This window comes from Oncorhynchus mykiss, chromosome 5, assembly GCF_057628025.1.
Source record: "Oncorhynchus mykiss isolate SJ-2025 chromosome 5, ASM5762802v1, whole genome shotgun sequence".
NCBI classification, from domain to species: Eukaryota; Metazoa; Chordata; class Actinopteri; order Salmoniformes; family Salmonidae; genus Oncorhynchus; species Oncorhynchus mykiss.
In genome coordinates this window covers 80,420,001-80,442,387 of record NC_143026.1, presented here as the reverse complement: position 1 = coordinate 80,442,387, position 22,387 = coordinate 80,420,001, and the positions used below count along the sequence as shown (strand labels likewise).

The 22,387-nt window shown below is 42.9% G+C and overlaps 1 protein-coding gene across 15 annotated transcripts in view; it reads right to left on the bottom strand.

Annotated features, from left to right (window-relative positions):
• LOC110524627 (receptor-type tyrosine-protein phosphatase F) overlaps positions 1-22,387 on the bottom strand; it is a 385,125-nt gene that overhangs the window by 112,875 nt on the left and 249,863 nt on the right. For 10 of the 15 annotated variants that reach the window (XM_090236080.1, XM_090236084.1, XM_090236087.1 and 7 more), the window contains exons 7-13: positions 9,993-10,262; positions 7,247-7,392; positions 6,768-7,009; positions 6,332-6,525; positions 5,585-5,718; positions 5,068-5,212; positions 205-510 (exon numbers count right to left, since the gene is read on the bottom strand). In XM_090236080.1, the coding sequence (XP_090092206.1) occupies positions 205-510; positions 5,068-5,212; positions 5,585-5,718; positions 6,332-6,525; positions 6,768-7,009; positions 7,247-7,392; positions 9,993-10,262 (1,437 nt within the window). The remainder of the gene's footprint in view (positions 1-204; positions 511-5,067; positions 5,213-5,584; positions 5,719-6,331; positions 6,526-6,767; positions 7,010-7,246; positions 7,393-9,992; positions 10,263-22,387) is intronic. The other 5 variants (XM_090236090.1, XM_090236089.1, XM_090236092.1 and 2 more) reach the window with 1 other exon arrangement.

The window sequence follows — 22,387 nt, the reverse complement described above, 5'->3', positions numbered from 1 at the left end:
AATAACAGTAGCAGGGCAGGTTTAGTGCTAGGAAAGTAGTCTCCAGCCTGACCACATCAGAGAGGAGCAGAGAGGCCAAACAGAGGCAGAGACAGGCCAGGGGACAGCAGCAGCAGTAGTAGAGACCCAGAACCAAGCTGGGTTAGTGCCAGAAGTTTTCCCTAGGGAAGGAAGCCCCAGTCTGGGACCCAACAATGGACGTACCATCCTCCTTGGTCCTGATCCTGACCGCGGGGCTCTCTGGGCCTGGGCCTACGTCCGTGTGAGCCCTGACCCACACCTGGTACTCTGTCCACTTCTCCAGGCCCTCCAGGATATAACTAGAAACATCTGCCCTGATGCCCGACACCTTGTGGCGCTCCAGGTCCTCGCCGGTGGCGGCCTGGTAGGCCAGAGAGTAGCGGACGATGTCCCCATGGCGGCTGGCTGCAGGGGGTGCCACCCAACTCACCTTGATGCTGGTGGAGCTGAGGCTCAGAAGGTGCACCTCCTGGGGCGGGGCTGAGGGGGCTGGAGGAAAGGGGGGACACATGGAGGTGGTTGGGGGGTCAAGCAGGAGAGATGGGAGAGGGAATACCACCCTATTCCCTCTGTAGCGCACTACTTTTGACAGTGCACTACTGTATAGGGAATAGGGTGCCATTTGGGATGAACTACAGGCCTTCTGGACTGGGAGGAAGAGCTCCATATATTGTAGTCTGTAACTCCTTACCAATGTGCTTTAGAGTAATCATGTGTAAGGCAGTCTGAAATTTGTTTCTAAATTAGCTATTGTAGGTGTGTAGTTTCTAAATGAGCTATAGTAGGTGTGCAGTTTCTAAATGAGCTATAGTAGGTGTGTAGTTTCTAAATGAGCTATAGTAGGTGTGTAGTTTCTACATGAGCTATAGTAGGTGTGCAGTTTCTAAATGAGCTATAGTAGGTGTGTAGTTTCTAAATGAGCTATAGTAGGTGTGTAGTTTCTAAATGAGCTATAGTAGGTGTGTAGTTTGTAAATGAGCTATAGTAGGTGTGTAGTTTATAAATAAGCTATAGTAGGTGTGTAGTTTCTAAATGAGCTATAGTAGGTGTGTAGTTTCTAAATGAGTTATAGTAGGTGTGCAGTTTCTAAATGAGTTATAGTAGGTGTGCAGTTTCTAAATGAGTTATAGTAGGTGTATAGGGGTTATGCTTCTACTAAAGATGTTTATTTTAATTTATAGTCTCTCACAATTCTCCACAGTGCAGAAGAAAAATAAAATACTTCAAATGCAAAACAGGACACAATAAAAATGAAAAACAACTAAATTCATAAACAACACACAATATGAGCAAAATACATGTTCCAGAATATCACAACCCAGTATGAACAAGGGGAAGGTAGTGGGTGGGTGAGGGATACTGAGGCACCACTGTGTAGAAAATAACCTTTAACATGCCTGCTTGTGATTTGGCAGCCAGAGCAGTGAGGAAGCAGGACACAATATGCCTTCAATATAAGTCATGTTTGGTTGGTTGGTGTTAAAAGGCTCATCCTTGACAGGCCATTCCTTCCTTTAGAATACAGACACCCAAGTGATTAACAGAGTTCAAATACAGATAAAGACAGAAAAAACAGAGCATGTGTCTTAAACGACACCCTATTCCATATGGGCCCTGGGCAAAAGAAGTGCACTATATAGGGACCAGGGTGCCATTTGGGAAGCAACAGAGTAATTCCCTGCTGTTCAGCTGAACCTTTATGTGTATATTCATGAGGGAGTAGATGAGAGTTAGAGAGTCGATGTGTGGGAGACAGAATTGAACAGATATGTTTCAAACAGGTACGGAGTTGTAAGAAACACAAAAAGATAGAGAGAAGCAGAGAGATATATAGCTATAAAAGAATGCAAATAACAGATAAAGGGCCCGACAGATCATGTGACATGGTGAATGGAGGAGTGAGAATATTGAGGACAGATATAGTGATAGAATTGTGAAAGTGATTTGGAGAAGCAAGGGGAATAGAGCAGAAAGCGTGAAAGAGCAGCCCTGCTGGACTCTTTGCCGTGACAGCACCTTTCTTGAAATGGCGACTCAGTGGCTCTGTGTGTCAGTGAGCAGGCAGATAAGAGACTGACTTCAGAGAGAGGGAGCGAGAGCGAGAGAGGGAGGCCTCATTTTAGGAACCTCTGTTCCTATGGGAACCAAAGCCCTGTATAGTGTTTGGGTCTGTGTCCTAAATTGCACCCTGTTTAGTAGACTCATTTTGACCAGGGTCCATTGAAGTAGTGCACTAAATAGGGTGTCATTTGGGACACAGATGGCTCTCCCCTTTCCACACAGGAAGGTTTTCACAGCTGACAAGTAAAACAAATGACCAAGAATAAGCTCTGATTCCTTTGGCAAACCTGTCATAAATATTTCAGCTTTCAGCTGGAGAGACCATGCTCCGTGCTGTGAGGGGAGCAGAGAGGAGGCTGAGGTAGTGACAATAGCAGAGGTGTGGCGGAGGGGTCTGGTTATGTGCTAAAAACTCGATTAAGGGGGAGCTGTTCAGCGTTATTAGCGTCGGTTAGGTGACAGTGATTGTGTTGGTGGTTGCCGAGGCCATACATAAACGTATAGTACAGTACGGTGCCATGTTTCATTATAAACTATAATAACAAATGATGGTGACATTTATGATGCCGCCGTGCCTTCTGTGCAGCAGTCTGTTTTAGGTTGCTGGGTTCTGCATCACAATGGAAATGAGCATGTTTTGTATCTATATACTTAGTGGAATGTGACGCACTGGATTTATCATACTATTTGTCAAAATGTGCAATGGCCGATGGGCTGTGGTTTGTTATCGACTGACTACAAATAGGGACAAGGAATGTTCCTCACATTGCTGGCATTTACAGTGCCTGTAGAAAGTATTCATACCACTTGACGTATTCCACATTGTGTTGTGTTACAGCCTGAATTCAAAATAGATTACACATATTTTTTCCCTCACCCATCTATACACAATACCCCATAATAACAAAAATAACACATTTATTGAAAATGAAATACAGAAATATCTCATTTACATAAGTATTTACACCCCTGAGTCAATACATTTTAGAATCACCTTTGGCAGCGTCTTTCTGAGCCTCTAAGAACTTTGCACACTTGGATTGTACAATATTTGTAAATTATGATTTAAATTCTTCAAGCTCTGGCAAGTTGGATGTTGATCATTGGTAGACAGCCATTATCAAGAGTTGCCATAGATATTCAAGCCAATTGAAGTCAAAACTGTAACTAGGCCACTCATGAACATTCAATGGCGTCTTGATAAGCAACTCCAGTGTATATTTGGCCTTGTGTTTCAGGTTATTGGCCTGCTGAAAGGTGAATTTGTCTCCCAGTGTTTGTTGGAAAGCAGACTGAACCAGGTGTTCCTCAATGATGCAGCCACCATCATGCTTGAATATATGAAGAGTGGTACTAAGTGATGTGTTGTGTTTGATTTGCCCCAAAAATAACGCTTTGGATTCAGAAAATAAAATACATTTCTTAGCCACATTTTTTGCAGTTTTACTTTAGTGCCTTGTTGCAAACAGGATGCATGTTTTGGAATATTTGTATTCTGTACAGGCTTCCTTCTTTTCACTCTATTTAGGTTAGTATTGTGGAGTAACTACAATGTTTTTGATCCATCCTCAGTTTTCTTCTAGCCATTAAAATCTATAACTGTTTTAAAGTCACTCTTTACCTCACCACAGTTTCCTTCCTCTCCGGCAAATTAGTTAGGAAGGACACCTGTATCTTTGTATTGACTGGGTGTTTTGATACACAATCCAAAGTGTAATTAATACATTCACCATGCTCGAAGGGATATTCAATGTCTGCTTTTCAAAATAAATTTTTACCCATCTACCAAGAGGTGCCCTTTTTGCGAGGCATTGGAAAACCTCCCTGGTCTTTGTGGTTGAATCTGTGTTTGAAATTCACTGCTTGACTGAGGGACCTTAATTATAATTGTATGTGTCGGGTACAGAGATGAGGTTGTCATTAAAAAATCATGTTAAACACTATTATTGCACACAGTGAGCCCATGCAACTTATTATGTGACTTGCTAAGCACATTTTTACTCCTTAACTTATTTGCCATAACAAAGGGGAATACTTATTGACTCAAGACTTTTGAGCTTTTCATTTTTTATCAATTAGTAAACATTTCTACAAACATAATTCCACTTTGACATTATGGGGTATTGTGTGTAGGCCAGTGACACAAAAGTTCAATTTAATACATTTTAAATTCAGTCTGTAAAAGTGGTAAAAAAGGAAAATTGCACAACATGGAGTCAGCTAGGATGAATGCTGTGCAAGAATGAACCATTGAAAGTGAGCCAGATTCTTCTCGAATCAGCAGAACATAAAATAATAAAGATGTTTTAAGACATGATATTTAGTGTTTAGTGTATACACTTTACATACTAATGCGAAATTCCTGTTCTTCGAAAACTTCTCACAAAAACAAGCGAATCTCCGTGAAATGTCCACAAACCACTGAGCGCATTATTTTCAAATTGTTCCTTTAAGATCAGGTGGGTTAGAGGTGCAGGCTTTAAAAGATGACCAGTCTTCTTCCTGTGGTAAGTGGGTAAAAGAGTCAGTGCTTTATCTGGTAAGTGCCAAAAGAGGAGGACATTTTCACAGATTCTTACTGCTCTGGCCTCAATTCACAAGCTATGTAGAAGTCAAAGACCCATACTTTAGCATGCTTTCAAAATAAAGAAAAACACAATAACTCAACTAACAACTGACCGCAAAATATGACCTACCTTTATGACCTACCTTTATGACCTACCTTTATGACCTACCTTTATGACCTACCTTTTTCCCACCTGGACTCCGCAGAAGAAGAAAAGGCATTGGGGTGTCTGGGCATTGGGGTGTCTGGGCATTGGGGTGTCTGGGCATTGGGGTGTCTGGGCATTGGGGTGTCTGGGCATTGGGGTGTCTGGGCATTGGGGTGTGGACCAAAAACAGCCCCTATTGTCCAACACAAAGTCCAGCTCCAAGTAAAGAGAACGGTAAGTTTGGGTCAGGGAGTTGGGGTACAGTACTTACTGGACTGGGCAGTCCTGGCCTCGATGGGTTGGGTAAAGACGCCCAGGCCCATTTCAGAACGAGCAGCCAGGGAGAACATGTAGAGGGTGTCTGGCTTCAGACCCTCCACAGCATAGGACCCCGCTGGAAGGAAGGTCACATGGAGCTGAGGGAGAAAATAGGCAGAAGAGACGTTAGTAAAAGTCTCGGAATCCAGGAGCCAAAAACAAATCTTGTGTGCACTAGCTAGCTACTCTATTCATGTTAATGCCTGTCACCAGAGAGTATTCAAAAAGCACAATGAGAAAAGTAGATATTGTAATCCCCAAAGTGAATATGTACCACGTTCACATAAAAAGATACACATAGTAGGAATTACTTATTGGATCCTAGCTTGCATTTGCAACTCCTGAAAGACAACAAACAGAGTAAAGGATAACAGAAACATCTATGATTTTCCGTTGTCCTTCGAGACAGATAATGCAATGCGTCTACTCCATGAATATTGTTATCAGTTAGGATATTATCGGCCATTTACCTTGTTGCCAGAGTTAGCCTCCCAATACATCAGTTCATACTTGGTGATCTGGTCCTGGACAGGCCACAGCCACGACAGCATGATGCGGGTGTCCAACTCTGCCTCGGCGTTGAAACTAGATGGCTGGGCTGGTACTACAGGCAGAGAGAAAAGCGAGATGAAACACTGCTCTCAGAATACATAGGGGTTACATCCTTATTCTCCTAAAGCATGCGCTCCTCCCCATCTATTTAAAAGCATCGGAATATCTTACACCAGTTATTTTCTTCCCACAAAGGGAAGTGCACACTTTAGACAGACGGGTAAAGAATTGGGACAAAGTGAATCATATAGACTATTGTAGAGTCTGTAGACATGCTGTGAGACACAGGTGCTGTGCTTTTACTCTGTTATGGAGCTGACACAGCGGTTTCACAAATATCAGAAATATACAGAACACTTTCACAAGTGGCTACAATATACCTTTAAAATCTAGAGTAAGTCTACAGTACAGAGGAAGCCATTTCCGATGAGCGTGTCTGCACTACAAACTATTCTGGGGCACTTCATCACTTCATCACTTTTCTTCTCAGAGGTGTCAGAAGAGGAGGAAACTGTGGAGTAGACATGATCTACGTTGTACTTTGAGGACACAGTAGATAATGTCCTTGTGGATGTGGATATTCACTCAGTGAAAAGTGAAACCTCTATTAGGGAGACTTACATGCCACCACCTAGGTAGTGTACTACTTAAGAGTGTCCGCTCACCTCCCTGCTGGGTCTTGACCTGCAGTACATCAGAGGGAGGTCCGTCCCCTACAGAGGTGAACCCCAGCACCCTGAGGCTGTAGGTGATATCAGTGGTCAGCCCTGAGATGGTGGTTAGTCTGCTGTCGTCAGTGTTGTGTTTCTGCCAGCCACTCAGTGGGGCTCTGAGGTCCGAGCTGTAGTACACCCGGTACCTGAGGAGAGGGTTAGCAAATCAATCCATCATCATCAAGGTTTAGAAAATGAACCAAAAAATATACACATATTTGGCAAAGCATCAGACGAAAAGACATGTTATATCAACCTAGGTGTATGAAATGTATACATGCTTTATAAAGCATATAGGACTTATAAAGGGTTTATGAAGGCTTCAATAATATTGCTCAGTGGGTTAGAGCATGGTCAGGGGGTATTATATATTAATATAATATCTTACCCTCTGATCTGTCCATTAGGCTCCTCAGGCGGCTCCCATTGGACCAGCATGGTGGAGGCGCTGAGCATGCGAGCTTGTACAGCTAGCGGTGGAGAGGATGGAGCCTGCTCACTGGTCCTGGTGTCCACGAGGCTGCTAGGAGGGCCACGCCCGATGTTGTTCAGCGCCATGACGCGGAACTCGTACTCGGAGTAGGGGCTGAGGCCACCAATGCTGTAGCGCGTGGTGGCTACCCCATCCACCTAAAATAGAATGATAATATGACATATGATAATTCAGCAGACTTTTATCCAAAGTGACTTACAGAACTGTCAACATTGATCCTGACACATATATTTAGTATTTGTGGCCTACGCAGGAAGAGAACCCACAACCATGTGGGAATTGAAATCACAACCATGTGGTAATCGAACCCACAGCCTTGGTGTTGCTAGCCCCATACTCTAACCCACTGATCCACTGGAATCATTGGACCGTACCTCCTGGAAGCTGTTGTCAGAGACCTTGGCCCGGTACTGGATGACGTAGTAGGACACGGGCTCAGGGTTCCCAGAGTCCCAGGTCAGGGTGACGCTGGTGGCTGTGGTCTCCGTCACGATCAGGGAGGTGGGGGGCTTGGGCAAGGCTGTCAGACAGACCAGGGGGAGGGAGAGTAATACACAGTTCATGGAAGATTACAACAGCAAATGATACATTTCTGTTTTAATGGACAATAAAGTATACTATTCTATTGCATTGTATTCTACTCTATTCTCTTGCTTTTCTATTCTATTTTATTCCATTCTATTCTACCATCCTTCGTCCAGTCCTGCTAACAGAATACTATATATAAAGGCCTTAAATAGGTTGAAAGTGCTCTATCTCACTAATGCAGGCCCCAGAGCTGTGAGCAGCAACAAGAGTGAAAAGAGCGAGAAGGACAGCACTCACATCCTATCAGTCAATCACTATTCAGAAGCCTGTCTCTTTCAGTCCCTCACCTGTCACTGGAGGGGCCAAGCCAGCCATGTTCATTATCTCTCAAAGCAAAGTCTCTCACCCAGTGTGACACCCACTCTGCCTATTCACAGGCAAAACACCAACCATTCAGAACACACTCTCACTCTCTCGCTCGCTCTGAATAGAAAGCCTATTCTCTCCTTCTCTGCTATCTAGGGCAAAACTTTCTCCTTCAATTAACCTGAGAGTCTTGAATAGCGAGATGAATAGAGTAATGTGTATTTTCTATTTTCATTTTATTTATATATTGATCCAAAAAAAACTCAGGGCTTGAGGCTTCCCTTTGGCAAAATAGAAAATGTGTTCAATGTGAGGTAAAGGAGTATCAATACAAAATTATAATATTAAGACTCTAAAGATACTGAAGAATAGTTGGTGTTAGTCTGATATAAATAACCCAAATAGAAAGTAGACTCAACCAGACTGACTCAATGTAAAATGGAGTGAAATGAATGGAAGTTATCTGGCTGGGTTTGTGCTAGGATTTCTTGTGGTGTTTTTCAATTATTTGACATTCTATGGAATTGCAAAGTGACAAATTACATAACATATAAGAGTATAATATAATACTATTGTGTTCTACACTGGCATTGCGTTTGAGTTTGAAACACAAGATGTACATCCTCACGGTAATGGTAATGTACACGCTCTCCCAGGTTTTCCTATTTCCATCGCAAATGGAAAGAGCATCATTGTAATACAATTTTGGCTGAAAATGGTTGCTAAATCACTTTTGTGTTGTATATGATAGTACCACTGTCAGAGTCCAAATGGATCTGCTAAAGTAAGAGGCGTTGGAGTGTAAAACCGGGAGAACAGCTCGCCTTGCAGACGTCAGATGGGCATTAGCAACCGAGAGGTATTAGAGCAAGAGAACAACCTCATACAGCTGCAGCGCCTGACTCCCGACGCCTTTCTCCACATCTGCTATTACTGGCTCCATCTCAAATAGCACCCTATTCCCTATATAATGCACTACTTTCTGACCAGGGCCCATGGGGCTCTGATCCAAAGTAGTGCACTGTGTAAGGAATAGGGTGCCATTTTGGACGGAGGCATTATTATTATTTTTTTGAACAATGTGAAACCTGTGTGCTGAGTGATGTTAAGATAGATGACGTTAGGGCCTTTTATGCAGAATACCTATCATAAGTAGGAGTCTCTACAGGAGAGAGAGCCTCTACCAACACTGTGAGCTAATTTGGGGAGTTTTTGGATACGTGTTTATGTATTTCCCTTGGCGTATTATTTGCTTTTTGATAGTCATATTGTGTTTGTTTAGTATTGCCATATGACCCCACTCATTCTCAAAGTCAGCAGTGAAGAAGTGGACTTCGCTCTGTTCAAATCTCATCTTTCATAAAACGAATTGAGATTCTCTCTAATAACGCTAGTGAATTAACGATTGATTAGACTAATAGGTATTGAAGCATCACAAATACTCACACTGATATTATGTGTTGTTTTAGTGAGTGCACATAACAATTCCTAGGAGAATGAACTGACTTCATTTTCTCTCCATATTTCATGGCTGCTCAACTCACCTCAGAGAAAAGGAGAGATAATATGATAACGTATTTTGTTTTCAAGCATTTCACATGTAACTAACAAAGTCGTTTATTACCAATTATATTTGGAATCATTAGCCTATAGCTAAGCCCCTTATTTCAAAAATGTACATAATAGATACAGTGAGTAGGCTTATTTCCTGAAAGCACGATCACTTTGTAATGGGAAAGTGAACTCGAGATGCTTTGCTAGCCACAGTAGTTTGTCATCGTTGGTTTTTCCGGAAAGAAAAATCTCAGCCATGTTGAATTATTGATGAGAATATTAATGCATGCACTGTCATCTGGTGTCTGAGGGATTAGTCATTTAAATATGACCCCTTTACCAGACTCTCTCTGAGACGTACAGACAGATGACTTCTGTCGCAAAACTTAAAATACAATTTGAGCTATAGCTTACTAAGATTTGATAGTGCAGTCTAAGACATAGAGATACATACTGTACCTAAAATGTCTATCTTATATTCGTCTTCACTTTAAAATATCTCAGATGGATGTTGATCTGGATCTAGATCCATCTGTTAATTTTGGATGTTGACATATTGATCTTAAATGAGGGCTACTTTTCTAGATATCCAACTTAGCTAACTCACTGCATCCCAGGCACAACAGTCAAAATCCCAAACAACCTCTCTCACACTTTTCCCAACCCTCTCACCTTTGACAGTGATCTGCGCGGTGGTCTCGATCATGCCGAGTGACGATATCGCCACACAGCTGTAGTTGGCAGACTGGAGGATGTTGGTGACCTCCAACACGTTCCTCCCAATGGGCATCTCTTCCTCCTTGGTCAGCTCTTCTACTCCCATCATCCACTTGACGTAGGGCATGGGCGCTCCCACTGCCACACACGTCAGGTTCACGCTGCCACCCGGCATCACCTCATGGTTGGTGGGCGGGATGGAGAACCGGGGTGGCACGCGGCGCACTGCAGGTGGAGAGCAGAGGAGGGTGAGTGGGCAAGGAACTGGAGGTTTGATGGGGGACAATGCATGGCCGGCTGGGATAGCCTGATACCTTGATAGTCAGACCTGGCTGTCGCTGTATGCTGTTCTCTGGGACAATAGAGGCATAAGGCAACCCTGCTATAGTTAGTTAGGGGGGGAAACTTCAGCCAAATCATGTACTACATATATCTATTACGCAACTGTGAAACAGGTCTTTCCTCCCCTTTCATGTTATATTTGGGGAAAAAAGGCCAAGGGCTAAAGCTGGATTTCTCACGAGTGCATTTGGATTTCCTGCTTTGATATGTGGGTTAAGACGCATCTGGAGATAGATACTGCTGCTGCTAGTCTAACGCTTCCCTGCCATATTCAGAGTTACCTAGCTAACTACCACTCGTTCTGTCTCTAAGTGCGAGTGAATAGAACAGGCTTCTCCATTGTTATCTCCCATACAGCATTAGAAATCCCCTAAAGTGCTGGGAAGTACAGCTCATTACATCTGACTTAATGCTGCAGCGCTACTCTGTATGCATTAAACATACATAGCTCAATGGCATAGCAGATAAAGTGCTCACACACCCCTTGAAAGGGAAGGCTAAGAATGGTCACGAAATGTGACTTACAAAGTATCATTTAAGCGCAAATTGTGAATATTCCGGCTGTGAGGAGTTTAGATGGTGGCTTACGGTCTTTTCACCGGGTAGAAGGGGAGAACTACATGCTGTGTCAGATAAACAGGGAGAGATGTAGAGGTTTATGACAGATCTGACCTGCATCCCAAATGGCACCCTGTTCGCTATTTAGTACACCACTTTTGATCAGAGCCCTGTTCAAAATGTGTGCACTACATAAGGAATAGGGTGCCATTTGGGACAGATCCTTAGGCTTTCACACTGAATAACGTTTTCACTTTGCACTGGCTGACAACTTAAATGAAACACAGCAGGGTATAGCTAGTGTTGTATAATTTGGGAGCGCTACTTCTTTGAACAAAGAAACTGAAAGAGGATTCTATGCACATAATGTCTTTCTTTGGCTCAATCACGTACACTATTTAAGTTAATTAGTTACAACCAAGTGAATAATAACTTAGAGAAATTAAAGTTCAGTATTTGCATGAGCTCAGTCAGTCATTCAATAAGTGAGACAAGAGAGGAGATCTTGAGAGAGAACATATTGGTGGTGTTGGAGGCCGTCCTCTCTGTAAATACAAGCGCTGCATTGTCTATCAGCTGGGACCGGATGGGAGGAGAAAAGAAGGACGGGAGGGAACCATAAGGGTCTGTGATACAGATGGTTGACATTAACACGGATTCCCACGGAGACTGGCCTTGCCTGAGAACGTGACGAGGTGGACAGAGGGAACGACAGAGGGTGGAAGAAGGTGAGGAGGAGAGGAGAGAGAGAGATAAAAAAAAATAGATAGAGAGGTAGTGAGACGAGGGGAGAGGGCTGGCTCTAGGCGTTTAACGTTTTAGAGTGATCTCAGGTCAAAATCTCAGAAAGAGCAAACTTTTTAAAAGTCGAGTTGCAAAACTTTTAGATGTATCAGGGTGCCACTACTGCCAATTTCATATTTACGACTGTATTTCTGTTGCTATAACCTCACAGAGCGGAGGTTGTAAATCATCCTGCAGGTGAAGCACAGCAAGCAGCCAAAACCAGGCCTTGACGTTTCAATTCTCAATTGATCTCCCAACACACACAGATCTGCAGGAACTCGCATTAAGTCACCCGCAAAACTATCCCCTTTCAGACAGCGCTGAGACTCTTGATCATCAGTAAGCAGCAGTATGATACTGTCTGAGAATGAGATCTATAAATAACTAACGTTCCCATTTTCATCTCTCTTTGAACAGGAAAGATCCAAGGTTGCAGCAAAACACCCAACCAAATGGCACCCTATCCCTTATATAGTACACTACTTTTAACCTGAGCCCAATGGGTTCTGTTCAAAAGTAGTGCACTATGTAGGGAATAGGGTGCCTTTTGCGATGTAGCCAGAATTTAATTTGGGAAGCGGGAGGAGAACTCTGTAGCAGACCTCTGTTTTGTGTTTGAAGATAAAATAGAGGCAATATTATTCACATCACAACTCTCTTAAAAACGGTGTTTATCATCATGACAAAGAAATTACTTGCTTATTTCCTTACCACAGTAAAATGATGCAGGCAGAGTAGTAATATAGTACTTATTCTAGGGCCCACCAGCCCTGGCTGGCCAGCAGATACATCTCCCCAAACCGGGTTTAAAAACAGGCAGGGGACCAAAATGGTTGTTTTTTTCCTCTAATACAAACAGCTCAGTTTTATGTGACTTGAATGCTGCATGGGGTGTGAGGTGAGGTAGCTATTCCTCTTTCACTCTCTCTCTTCCTCCATCTCTACCCCCCCCCCCCCCCCATGAAGATAACTACCAACTGTGATGTATTAAGGGTAGCTAAAGCACCTGCTGCTACACTAACACAACATAACAAAATCCCTTTTTCATTAAGCCTATGTCTTCTACTGTATTCACCTTACCTTACCTAAGCCGAGGCTTAGATTGTGTATGAATACAGTGCATTCAGAAAGTATTCAGACCCCTTGACCTTTTCCACATTTTGTTACGTTACAGCCTTATTCTAAAATTGATTAAATCAATTTTTTTCCTCATCAATCTACACAAAAAAAACATAATGACAAAGCAAAAACTGGTTATTAGAAATTTTTCGAATGTATAAAAAAATAACAAACGTAAATTCGTATTCAGACACTTTGCTATGAGACTAGAAATTGAGCTCAGGTGCATCCTGTTTCCATTGATCATCCTGTCATCATGTTTCTGCAACTTGATTGGAGTCCACCTGTGGTAAATTAAATTGATTGGGTGTGATTTGGAAAGGCAAACACCTGTCTATATAAGCCATGTCTACATCAAGCCATGAGGTCGAAGTAATTGTCCATAGAGCTCCGAGACAGGATTGTGTCAAGGAACAGATCTGGGGAAGGGTACCAAAATATTTCAGCAGCATTGAAGGTCCCCAAGAACACAGTGACCTCCATCATTCTTAAATTAAAGAAGTTTGGAACCGCCAAACTGAGCAATCGGGGGAGAAGGGCCTTGGTCAGGAAGGTGACCAAGAACCTGATGGTCACTCTGACAGAGCTCCAGGGTTCCTCTCTGGAGATGCGATAACCTTCCAGAAAGGCAACCTCCTCTGCAGCACTCCACCAATCAGGCCTTTATGGTAGGAGTGGCCGGAGGAGTGGCCAGTTGGAAGCCACTCCTCAGTAAAAGGCATATGACAGTCTGCTTGGAGTTTGCCAAAAGGCACCTAAAGGGCTCTCAGACCATGAGAAACAAGATTCTCTGGTCTGATGAAACCAAGGTTGAACTATTTGGCCTGAATGCCAAGCATCACATCTGGAGGAAACCTGGCACCTTCCCTATGGAGAAGCATTGTGGTGGCAGCTTCATGCTGTGGGGATGTTTTTCAGTGGCAGGGACTTGGAGACTAGTCAGGATCGAGGGAAAGATGAATGGAGCAAAGTAAATAGAAATCCTTGATGAAAACCTACTCCAGAGCGCTCAGGACCTCAGACTGGGGCAAAGGTTCACCTTCCAACAGGACAACGACCCTAAGCACACAGCCAAGACAAAGCAGGAGTGACTTCGAAGTCTCTGAATGTCTTTGAGTGGCCCAGCCAGAGCCCCGACTTGAACCCGATCTAACATCTTTAGAGAGACCTGAAAATAGCTGTGCAGCAACGCTCCCCATCCAACCTGACAGAGCTTGAGATGTTCTGCAGAGAAGAATGGGAGAAACTCCCCAAATACAGGTGTGCCAAGCATGTAGTGTCATACTCAAGAAGATTCGAGGCTGTAATCGTTGCCAAAGGTGCTTCAACAAAGTACTGAGCAAAGCGTCTGAATATTTCTGTACATGTGATATCAGTTTGATTTTTTTTTACATACATAAGCAAAAATGTAGAATAAAATGTTTTTGTTTTGTCATTATGGGGTATTGTGAATAGATTGATGAGGGAAAAAAAACATTGAATCAATTTTAGAATAAGGCTGTAACGTATCAAAATGTGGAAAGAGTCAAGGGGTCTGAATACTTTCCGAATGCACTGTATGTGTGAGTGCATGCATAGATGTGTGCCATGTGCACAATCTATGTATGCACCAAACCTTAAATAAAGTCTGAGTGTGATTTATTCAAGTCACGAAAACACTGAGATTTTGAGATGTATACATCTATTCCTCTGTAATCAATTTGAGGCCAATGGTCGAGTGACTCAGAGCTTTTCAGAGGAAATGCACCAATGTGTTAGATTGGAGTCTGCAAGGTGTCAAAGTGACATGCTGGGCAGCGCAGGGCATAGAAGGAGGAATTAGAGCAAGCCAACATTAGTCACTGTGTACATTATTAGAAGGATGAGGAGGTTGGAGGTTACCCATGGATATGGAAAATGGTCACAAAATGGTTAGTGTTGATTTGCTGACCGAGTGAGTGACTCAGAAAGGTTATAACAAGGGGTTATCTCGATTATTATTGGCTATGGAGGCGGTGGTACAGGTCAAAGGATAAAGGTCACCAGAAAGTGTTGGAGGAAAATAACTAATGTCATCCTCCATGCAGTAGAAGGGAGCAGGAGAACGCCATGGGGTTTAGTCACTGGTTTCACAGGAAGCAGTTTTAGTATCAGAGGAAGTAGTATCAGCAGTAGCAACATGAGAAGCTGGCAGTTATAATGCAGACACACTCTTATCTTCATTGGCATGCCACAGAGAGAGAGGGGGAGAGAAGGGGGGAGGGAAGGAAGGATTTGGGATTGGAAGCAGAGTCCTGATAAAGAAAAGGTAAGGATTTGGAGCTGAGGGCGGTAGGGGGTGGAGGGTGTGGGGGGGTGGAAGCACAATCGTTGTTGCACACACATTTTTGGCACACAGATATTGTCAAGCAAGGCATGCAGCAGCCCAGGCACAAGGCAAACAAAGCATCAAGCACATTACTAGCTAGCTACATAGCAGCTACGATCATGATGCCATGCTTGAGTGATCACACAAAATGGTCCTATAATAAACAATAACACAACTATCCCTGTAGTAATTTACAGACCAACTCAAAGTCCTTGTCTAATCGATGCCAGTAAAACTATTCGACTTCAGTTTGCCTGCCTGCGGAGGTACTGCCAAGACCACACTGTATTGACTAAAACGGGATTCTACTGACCTGCTGTACAACAAGTAAACAAAACAAACAACAACATTAAAAAGTCATCTGGTTACAAGATGAGCTCCAAGTCAAGAGGTTCTAGTCCATTCTTTATACTCTGTGCTAGGATCTAGGAGCATTGGTCTACCAACATCTTACATAGAAGAGAGAACAAACATTTCTCACCAAACAGTCTCTTCAATACTATGGGTTATGGCTTTGGAAACTCTGACAGAAACATTGACATGGGAATGCACTTTGACATGGGAATGCATTATGCAAGCATAATGGTCAATTAGATGTGTAACACACAATGCAAACATGAATGTGTACTGGTATACAGTACAACATCTTGTATATCATACATTACATGGACTGAATATTTCTCTATTCTGACCAATTGTCTTCTGACAAAGCTACAAGCATCCAGAAAGCTACTTCTGTCATCTGTTTGGAGCAGATAGAATGGAGAGTTGAGATTCCTAGCCAACTGAACTGGGAAAAGAATATATTGGCAATGAGAGGAGGCAGAGAAAGAGATGACAGCATCTCCTGCAGCTCCTTCTCTATCAATGAAAGTAACTTAGTAAGTATTTGTGAATAATACAAAGGAGAGGAATGAGTTGGTTATCTATCCAAAATATAGTCCTTTATTAGAGAAAAGGCATTAGACTGCCTGGGATTATTAGGAGGTAAATTGTTAGCACGGACCTCAATTTTGGAAAGTGCCTAGCTGATGTGTGAGTTGGCAGGAGGGTCGGGTGGCTGAGATGGTTCTTATCTACCTCCCCTACAGAGAGACAGCTCCTCAGCTCAGCTTTAAGCTTGAAAAGACAGACTAGAAAAAAAATATGGCAAAACACACTGGGTCCTTCAAATAAAGAAAAAAAAACATATTTAAAGAATAATGATCCTCCTCTCCGCCTTAGTCTCTCCGTCACCCTGTTTTTCTCTGCTCTCACTGTTCTGTGAACTAAATCTAGAAGCCCAAATTGAATACTGATTCCAAAATAAACAATCAAAGCTGATTTAGCCCGTTTAAACACTTGAAAACTCTGAAGGCTTTTCCCAGTTAACCAGAATTACACAACACGGTCTCCTAAATAGGTTACGCGTTCCAGAGTGGTTCGGAAAAAGGCAAATATTGAAATATGAACTTTTATGTAAATAGTTCTGATCTCTTAAGCTTCATGCAACATTCTTATATGTGTTCCCTGACCCCAGTATAAATTCCATTAGCCAATGAGAAACCACACGGCTGGTGTCAAAATAATACAAGACCTGACCGTTCCATCACTCAGAGCCCACACGCTCCTCATTTTCAAGATATCATAAACAATGGATATAGGCTTTCTACTGATAGCCTATTGTTACTCCTTAGATGAGAAAGAAATCCACATCCAACCCCTATTCATTCAGCATTGAGTGGGTATCTTAGATAGGGCAAAGTCAAGGTATGATCCTTATGTCTCTGTATTCTCTAAGATTGTATGGTGAAGAGCTATGCTACCAGCTGATGTAGGTGGATGAGAGGTAACAGAAGGTGAGCGGTGCATTCAGCTAGATTAGTGAGAGCCTGTGGGCAGCAGAGATATGAGGGCTCAGGCCCCATGAGGTTCTGGCCAAAAGTAGTGCACTATATAGGGACTAGGGTGCCAATTTGTACACAACCATGGTTGGACGGATGGTGGGATGGAATAGACACACCCCAGGTGAGGTGAGTAACACCTGAGAACACAGACAAGGTACATACTCAACAGACTGAAGCTAACAGAGAAGAGCCATCCATGCCAGGCATATTCAAAGACATATAACATTGTAGATGGTTGAGGGTGGAGGCAAGCAGCATAGCAGCGGTATGGTTGAGGGGTAGGGACAAGGTAGGAGATGCACATAGGAGGTTCAGGTTGGTAAAGGTAGATAGTATCCTGAGAGGCCCATCAGGCCGGGACGGGCCTTGGCACCCAGCCTGATGCTGTGGGTGCTGCCAGGCTCCAGTCCGCTGACCCTGGGTGCACTGTGGGGTACCGGAGGAGAAGCAGGAAGGTGAAGAGTGAAAAAAAACCAACCTTCTCGTTGATCTGAGAGGATTTGGTGAGGTTTGGATTGTTTTTTGGATGGCGGGTGCGATGATGATGGAGGGAATAAACATAAAAGAGAAAAAGAAAAAACAAGAAGATAAAAAAGAGGAGGAAGAGGAAGAAGAAGAGGAAGAAGAGGAAGACAAGGAGAAACAAAGAGAGTAAAACAGGCAAATAGTTCCGCTTATCCATAAAAGAGAAAGTGAAGAGAACACTATGGAGACAAAAGCCAGTGCATTGATACACACACCCAAAGAACACACATAGCAACATCTCACATACAGTACATACATTAATATAAACCCAACACAACACAACCAAACACACACACACACACACACACTCCTCCCTTTTCCTGACTACTCTCATGCCCTAAGCCCCTCCCTTCCCATCATGTATTAAGATGGAATTACAGAGTCTAAATGGAACACTAGTTCCTAGAAATCACACTAGTTTTGACCAGAGTCAAAAGTAGTGCACTATAAAGAGAATAAGGGTGCCATTTCGGACACAACCAAAGTCTCCCTGGCTGACAAGCGGACTTCATTATGCACACAAAGCTGACAGTGTCCTGCCGGTAGCTAAGTCAGGCCACATTTACTCTGCACATTGACTCCTTCTTAGCAGAGCCACTGAGGAGAGCAGAGAGAGGCTGGGTGTGAATACAAACATCACTGACGTCACTGACTCTTAACTAGTCATACACTCAGTCAGAGACTCACACACAAAATGGCCTGACCACAGAGCTTTACACTGACCACAGAGCTTTACACTGACCACAGAGCTATACACTGACCACAGAGCTATACACTGACCACAGAGCTATACACTGACCACAGAGCTATACACTGGCCACAGAGCTATACACTAACCACAGAGCTATACACTGACCACAGAGCTTTACACTGACCACAGAGCTATACACTGACCACAGAGCTATACACTGACCACAGAGCTAAACACTGACCACAGAGCTAAACACTGACCACAGAGCTATACACTGACCACAGAGCTATACACTGACCACAGAGCTAAACACTGGCCACAGAGCTATACACTGACCACAGAGCTATACACTGACCACAGAGCTATACACTGACCACAGAGCTATACACTGGCCACAGAGCTATACACTGACCACAGAGCTATACACTGACCACAGAGCTAAACACTGACCACAGAGCTATACACTGACCACAGAGCTATACACTGACCACAGAGCTATACACTGACCACAGAGCTATACACTGACCACAGAGCTATACACTGACCACAGAGCTAAACACTGACCACAGAGCTATACACTGACCACAGAGGTATACACTAACCACAGAGCTATACACTGACCACAGAGCTAAACACTGACCACAGAGCTATACACTGACCACAGAGCTATACACTGACTACAGAGCTATACACTGACCACAGAGCTAAACACTGACCACAGAGCTATACACTGACCACAGAGCTATACACTGACCACAGAGCTATACACTGACCACAGAGCTAAACACTGACCACAGAGCTATACACTGACCACAGAGCTATACACTGACCACAGAGCTATACACTGACCACAGAGCTATACACTGGCAACAGATACAGCTCTGTGCATCATTCACTCAATATACAGGCAATGGCCTGTTAACACCTTTGTTTCCTGACAGACATTATCAAATGGGTCACGATGGTGAACCAGTATAGTGATTTCAATGTATCCTATAAATAATGTCCCATACATTGTGTCATATGTGCACAATCATATTCCTACGTAAGCAGAGTATTGTATAGTGTATCTAAAGATGATATGCTTTATAGATGTAGTTCCTTTGTTTTAAAGACTGTTTCTAACCTTGCATACACACACACACACACACACACATACACAACACGCACACACACACAACGCGCACACAACGCGCACAAGGACAGACAGACAGACAGACACACAGGAAAAAAAAGAACACAAAAAATGTCACACACAAACACGTTTCAGAGAAACTCAGAAAACCCCAAGGCACTTGAAACCTTGAGTGAAACGAAGGCAAACCACATACAGACATGAGAAAGCACACAGACAATGGTAGACTTCTTTTTCATAGCAGGATAAGCATTTGTGAAATGAACGCTCCCATATACAGTCTGTGTATATGATACAAGAACACCGGTGATCAGAAAGAAAAAGCTGAGAGAGACAGACAGTATAAAAGGAAGTAGTACAGATTTAGAAGAGAGAGAAGAAAACCATCCCTCTTCACACACACACACACACACACACACACACACACACACACACACACACACACACACACACACACACACACACACACACACACACACACACACACACTATTTCAGGCATCAGAATGTGCAAAGGAAATGACAACCCTGGTAAAGTAGAGCACACACCTGGAGAGACAGAAGTTAGACCCGTTCAGACAGGAACACATTGTACAGATACAGAAACGAGTAAGAAAACAACACACAGGAAAAAGCCTAGTAGTCTTGACCTTAATGACTTCAGTTGTAGGTTTAGTAGAATGATATTTCAGCACAGCATATAAAGTTTATTTTTCTCAAATTATTCAACAATAAAGTAAAACTCCATGGCAACGCATAATGGACTGAGGGATTTCAGTGAAAAATACTCCTATAGAATATGCAGAATTTTTTCACAGTGTAAGGAACACTTAAAAATACTATTTGCGTTCTCAAAGGCAATTTCTCTCTCCAGGGTGAGATGTAATCTGCTCTCACACACACATTGCACGCACACATACACATGCACATACTGCAGGATTGTAACATGTGCATGTGCGCACACGCACACACACACAAGCAACCAATTACACAACCTCTTACTCAGTCACAGGGCATGTGCAGGCTGATTACAGACCACTCATACATATATTAAATGCCATTCATCAAACGGACCAATGCTAAATCTGTATTCCCTGCATCTGCACTACCTCTGCCATGTGGTCCAAGGTATGCGTGGGAATAGAGTGTAGGGGATATGGTGCTATTTGGGACGTAACCCAGATCAAAAGGGGAGCGCAGCAAGATATAATCTCCTCTATATGTATTTTATATGAGTTTTCTTATCACTTCCTTATCACTGAATGGGTCATGTATGTAATCTGGGCAGGTTAGCGTTTGTCGTCATGAATCTTGTTCTGAAGGCAGCTCTGCAGAGTGGTCACTAGTTAGCACAGCCACAAAGTCATACAATTTTATACATAAACTTAACCTTAACCACATAGCTAACCCTAATGAACCCTAATGCTTAACTGTAACCTTAAATTAAGACCAAAAATAACATTTTTTATGAATTTTTACAATAAATACAATTCTGACTTTGCAGCTGGCCTATTTAAGGGGAAGTCGATCAGTTCTGCCTCCAGGACAAGACTCATGAAAATAAATGTCAACCTGCATAATCTCGGGGAATTAACGAGCCGGGCTGAATGAGGAGGTTTTCAGGGCTGTGTACAGTACGATTTCACGTTCTGGAACACTCGATTGTATGGAAACGGTACTGAATGACCAGTTGAAAAACGGGGAGTGATTGGGTTGTGGGTTGGGGAATGCTGTCAGCATGGCCACTGCCCTTTAAACACGTAACTCATTGCTTCAAGCCACACCTCACCACACCCACCAAACGGGAGAAAACGTACCTCAAAGTCTGTTCAAGAACTTACAAGGATGTTTTGTGGAAATGTGTCGTTCATTACAAACTGTTCCACAATGCAGCAAACATTCAAGCGAATGGGATGCATGTCAGGTTTCCACATCCATAGGATGTTTCCTGTCTGTATGTTGGAGGTCAATCAGGGGACAATTTACCCAGAAGGCATCTGCTGCAATGCAGGGTAGGACTGCTGCTTTTATGCTGTGGTATAGATGTGTCAGAACCTGAATAATGACACGTTTTTGGTAGTGAAGTTATCTGAAGTATTAGATGGAGGGAACATTATAACATTGCCTTAAGAATTATAACTCTGCAAGGAAAACATATTATCCTACTGGAAGCTAGTTAAAATTTAATTTGAAGAACAAAGTAATTTATGTGATGCCATGAATTAAGACTTGATTAAGACACTAATTAAGAAATATGAAGAAATATGTATGGTATGGAAATGGATAAATGGTAATCTACAACCAATATTGCTATATCAGAATGGTCTCAGTAACATCAGGTGTGAATAACTTCATTATTTGTCCTTAAGGAACCTTTTCAATGTGTTCGCAATGAGCACTGTTGAAAGCCTATAGGAGTGTCCAAAACATGTAAAAGTGAGGTCATATGGAATCAACTAGAGTTGAAGCATGGGAGTTGCCTTTGAGAAGCTGATATTGGATGGTGGAATAGCGGCTAATTGAATTATTTGCAGCCAAAACGTCCTCTCTAAAATACCATGGAGGTTCAGTTTGATTTGATCAGCCCTGTTCACTTTGTACTAGGAGAACACAGACTGGCAGTGCACAATTTAGGGAATAGGGTGCCATTTGAGAGGCAACCATAGAATTAATATCTTGTTGATCTGGGAATTTCCTCCTCTTATGATAACAGTAACCATCCAGGTGTCTATTGACCTTGTTTGTATTCCTTCAAGACTGCACATGTACCACCAGCCTATAATAACTCCCTCCACTTCACCAAGCTTGCGTCCCAAATGGCACCCTATACCTATATAGAGCACTGCCTTTGACCAGAGCCCTATGACCACTAGTCAAAAGTAGTCCACTTTATAGGGAATATGGTGGCATTTAGGATGCAACCCAAGACAATGTGGTGAAACCACAGCTGACCTCCCATTCA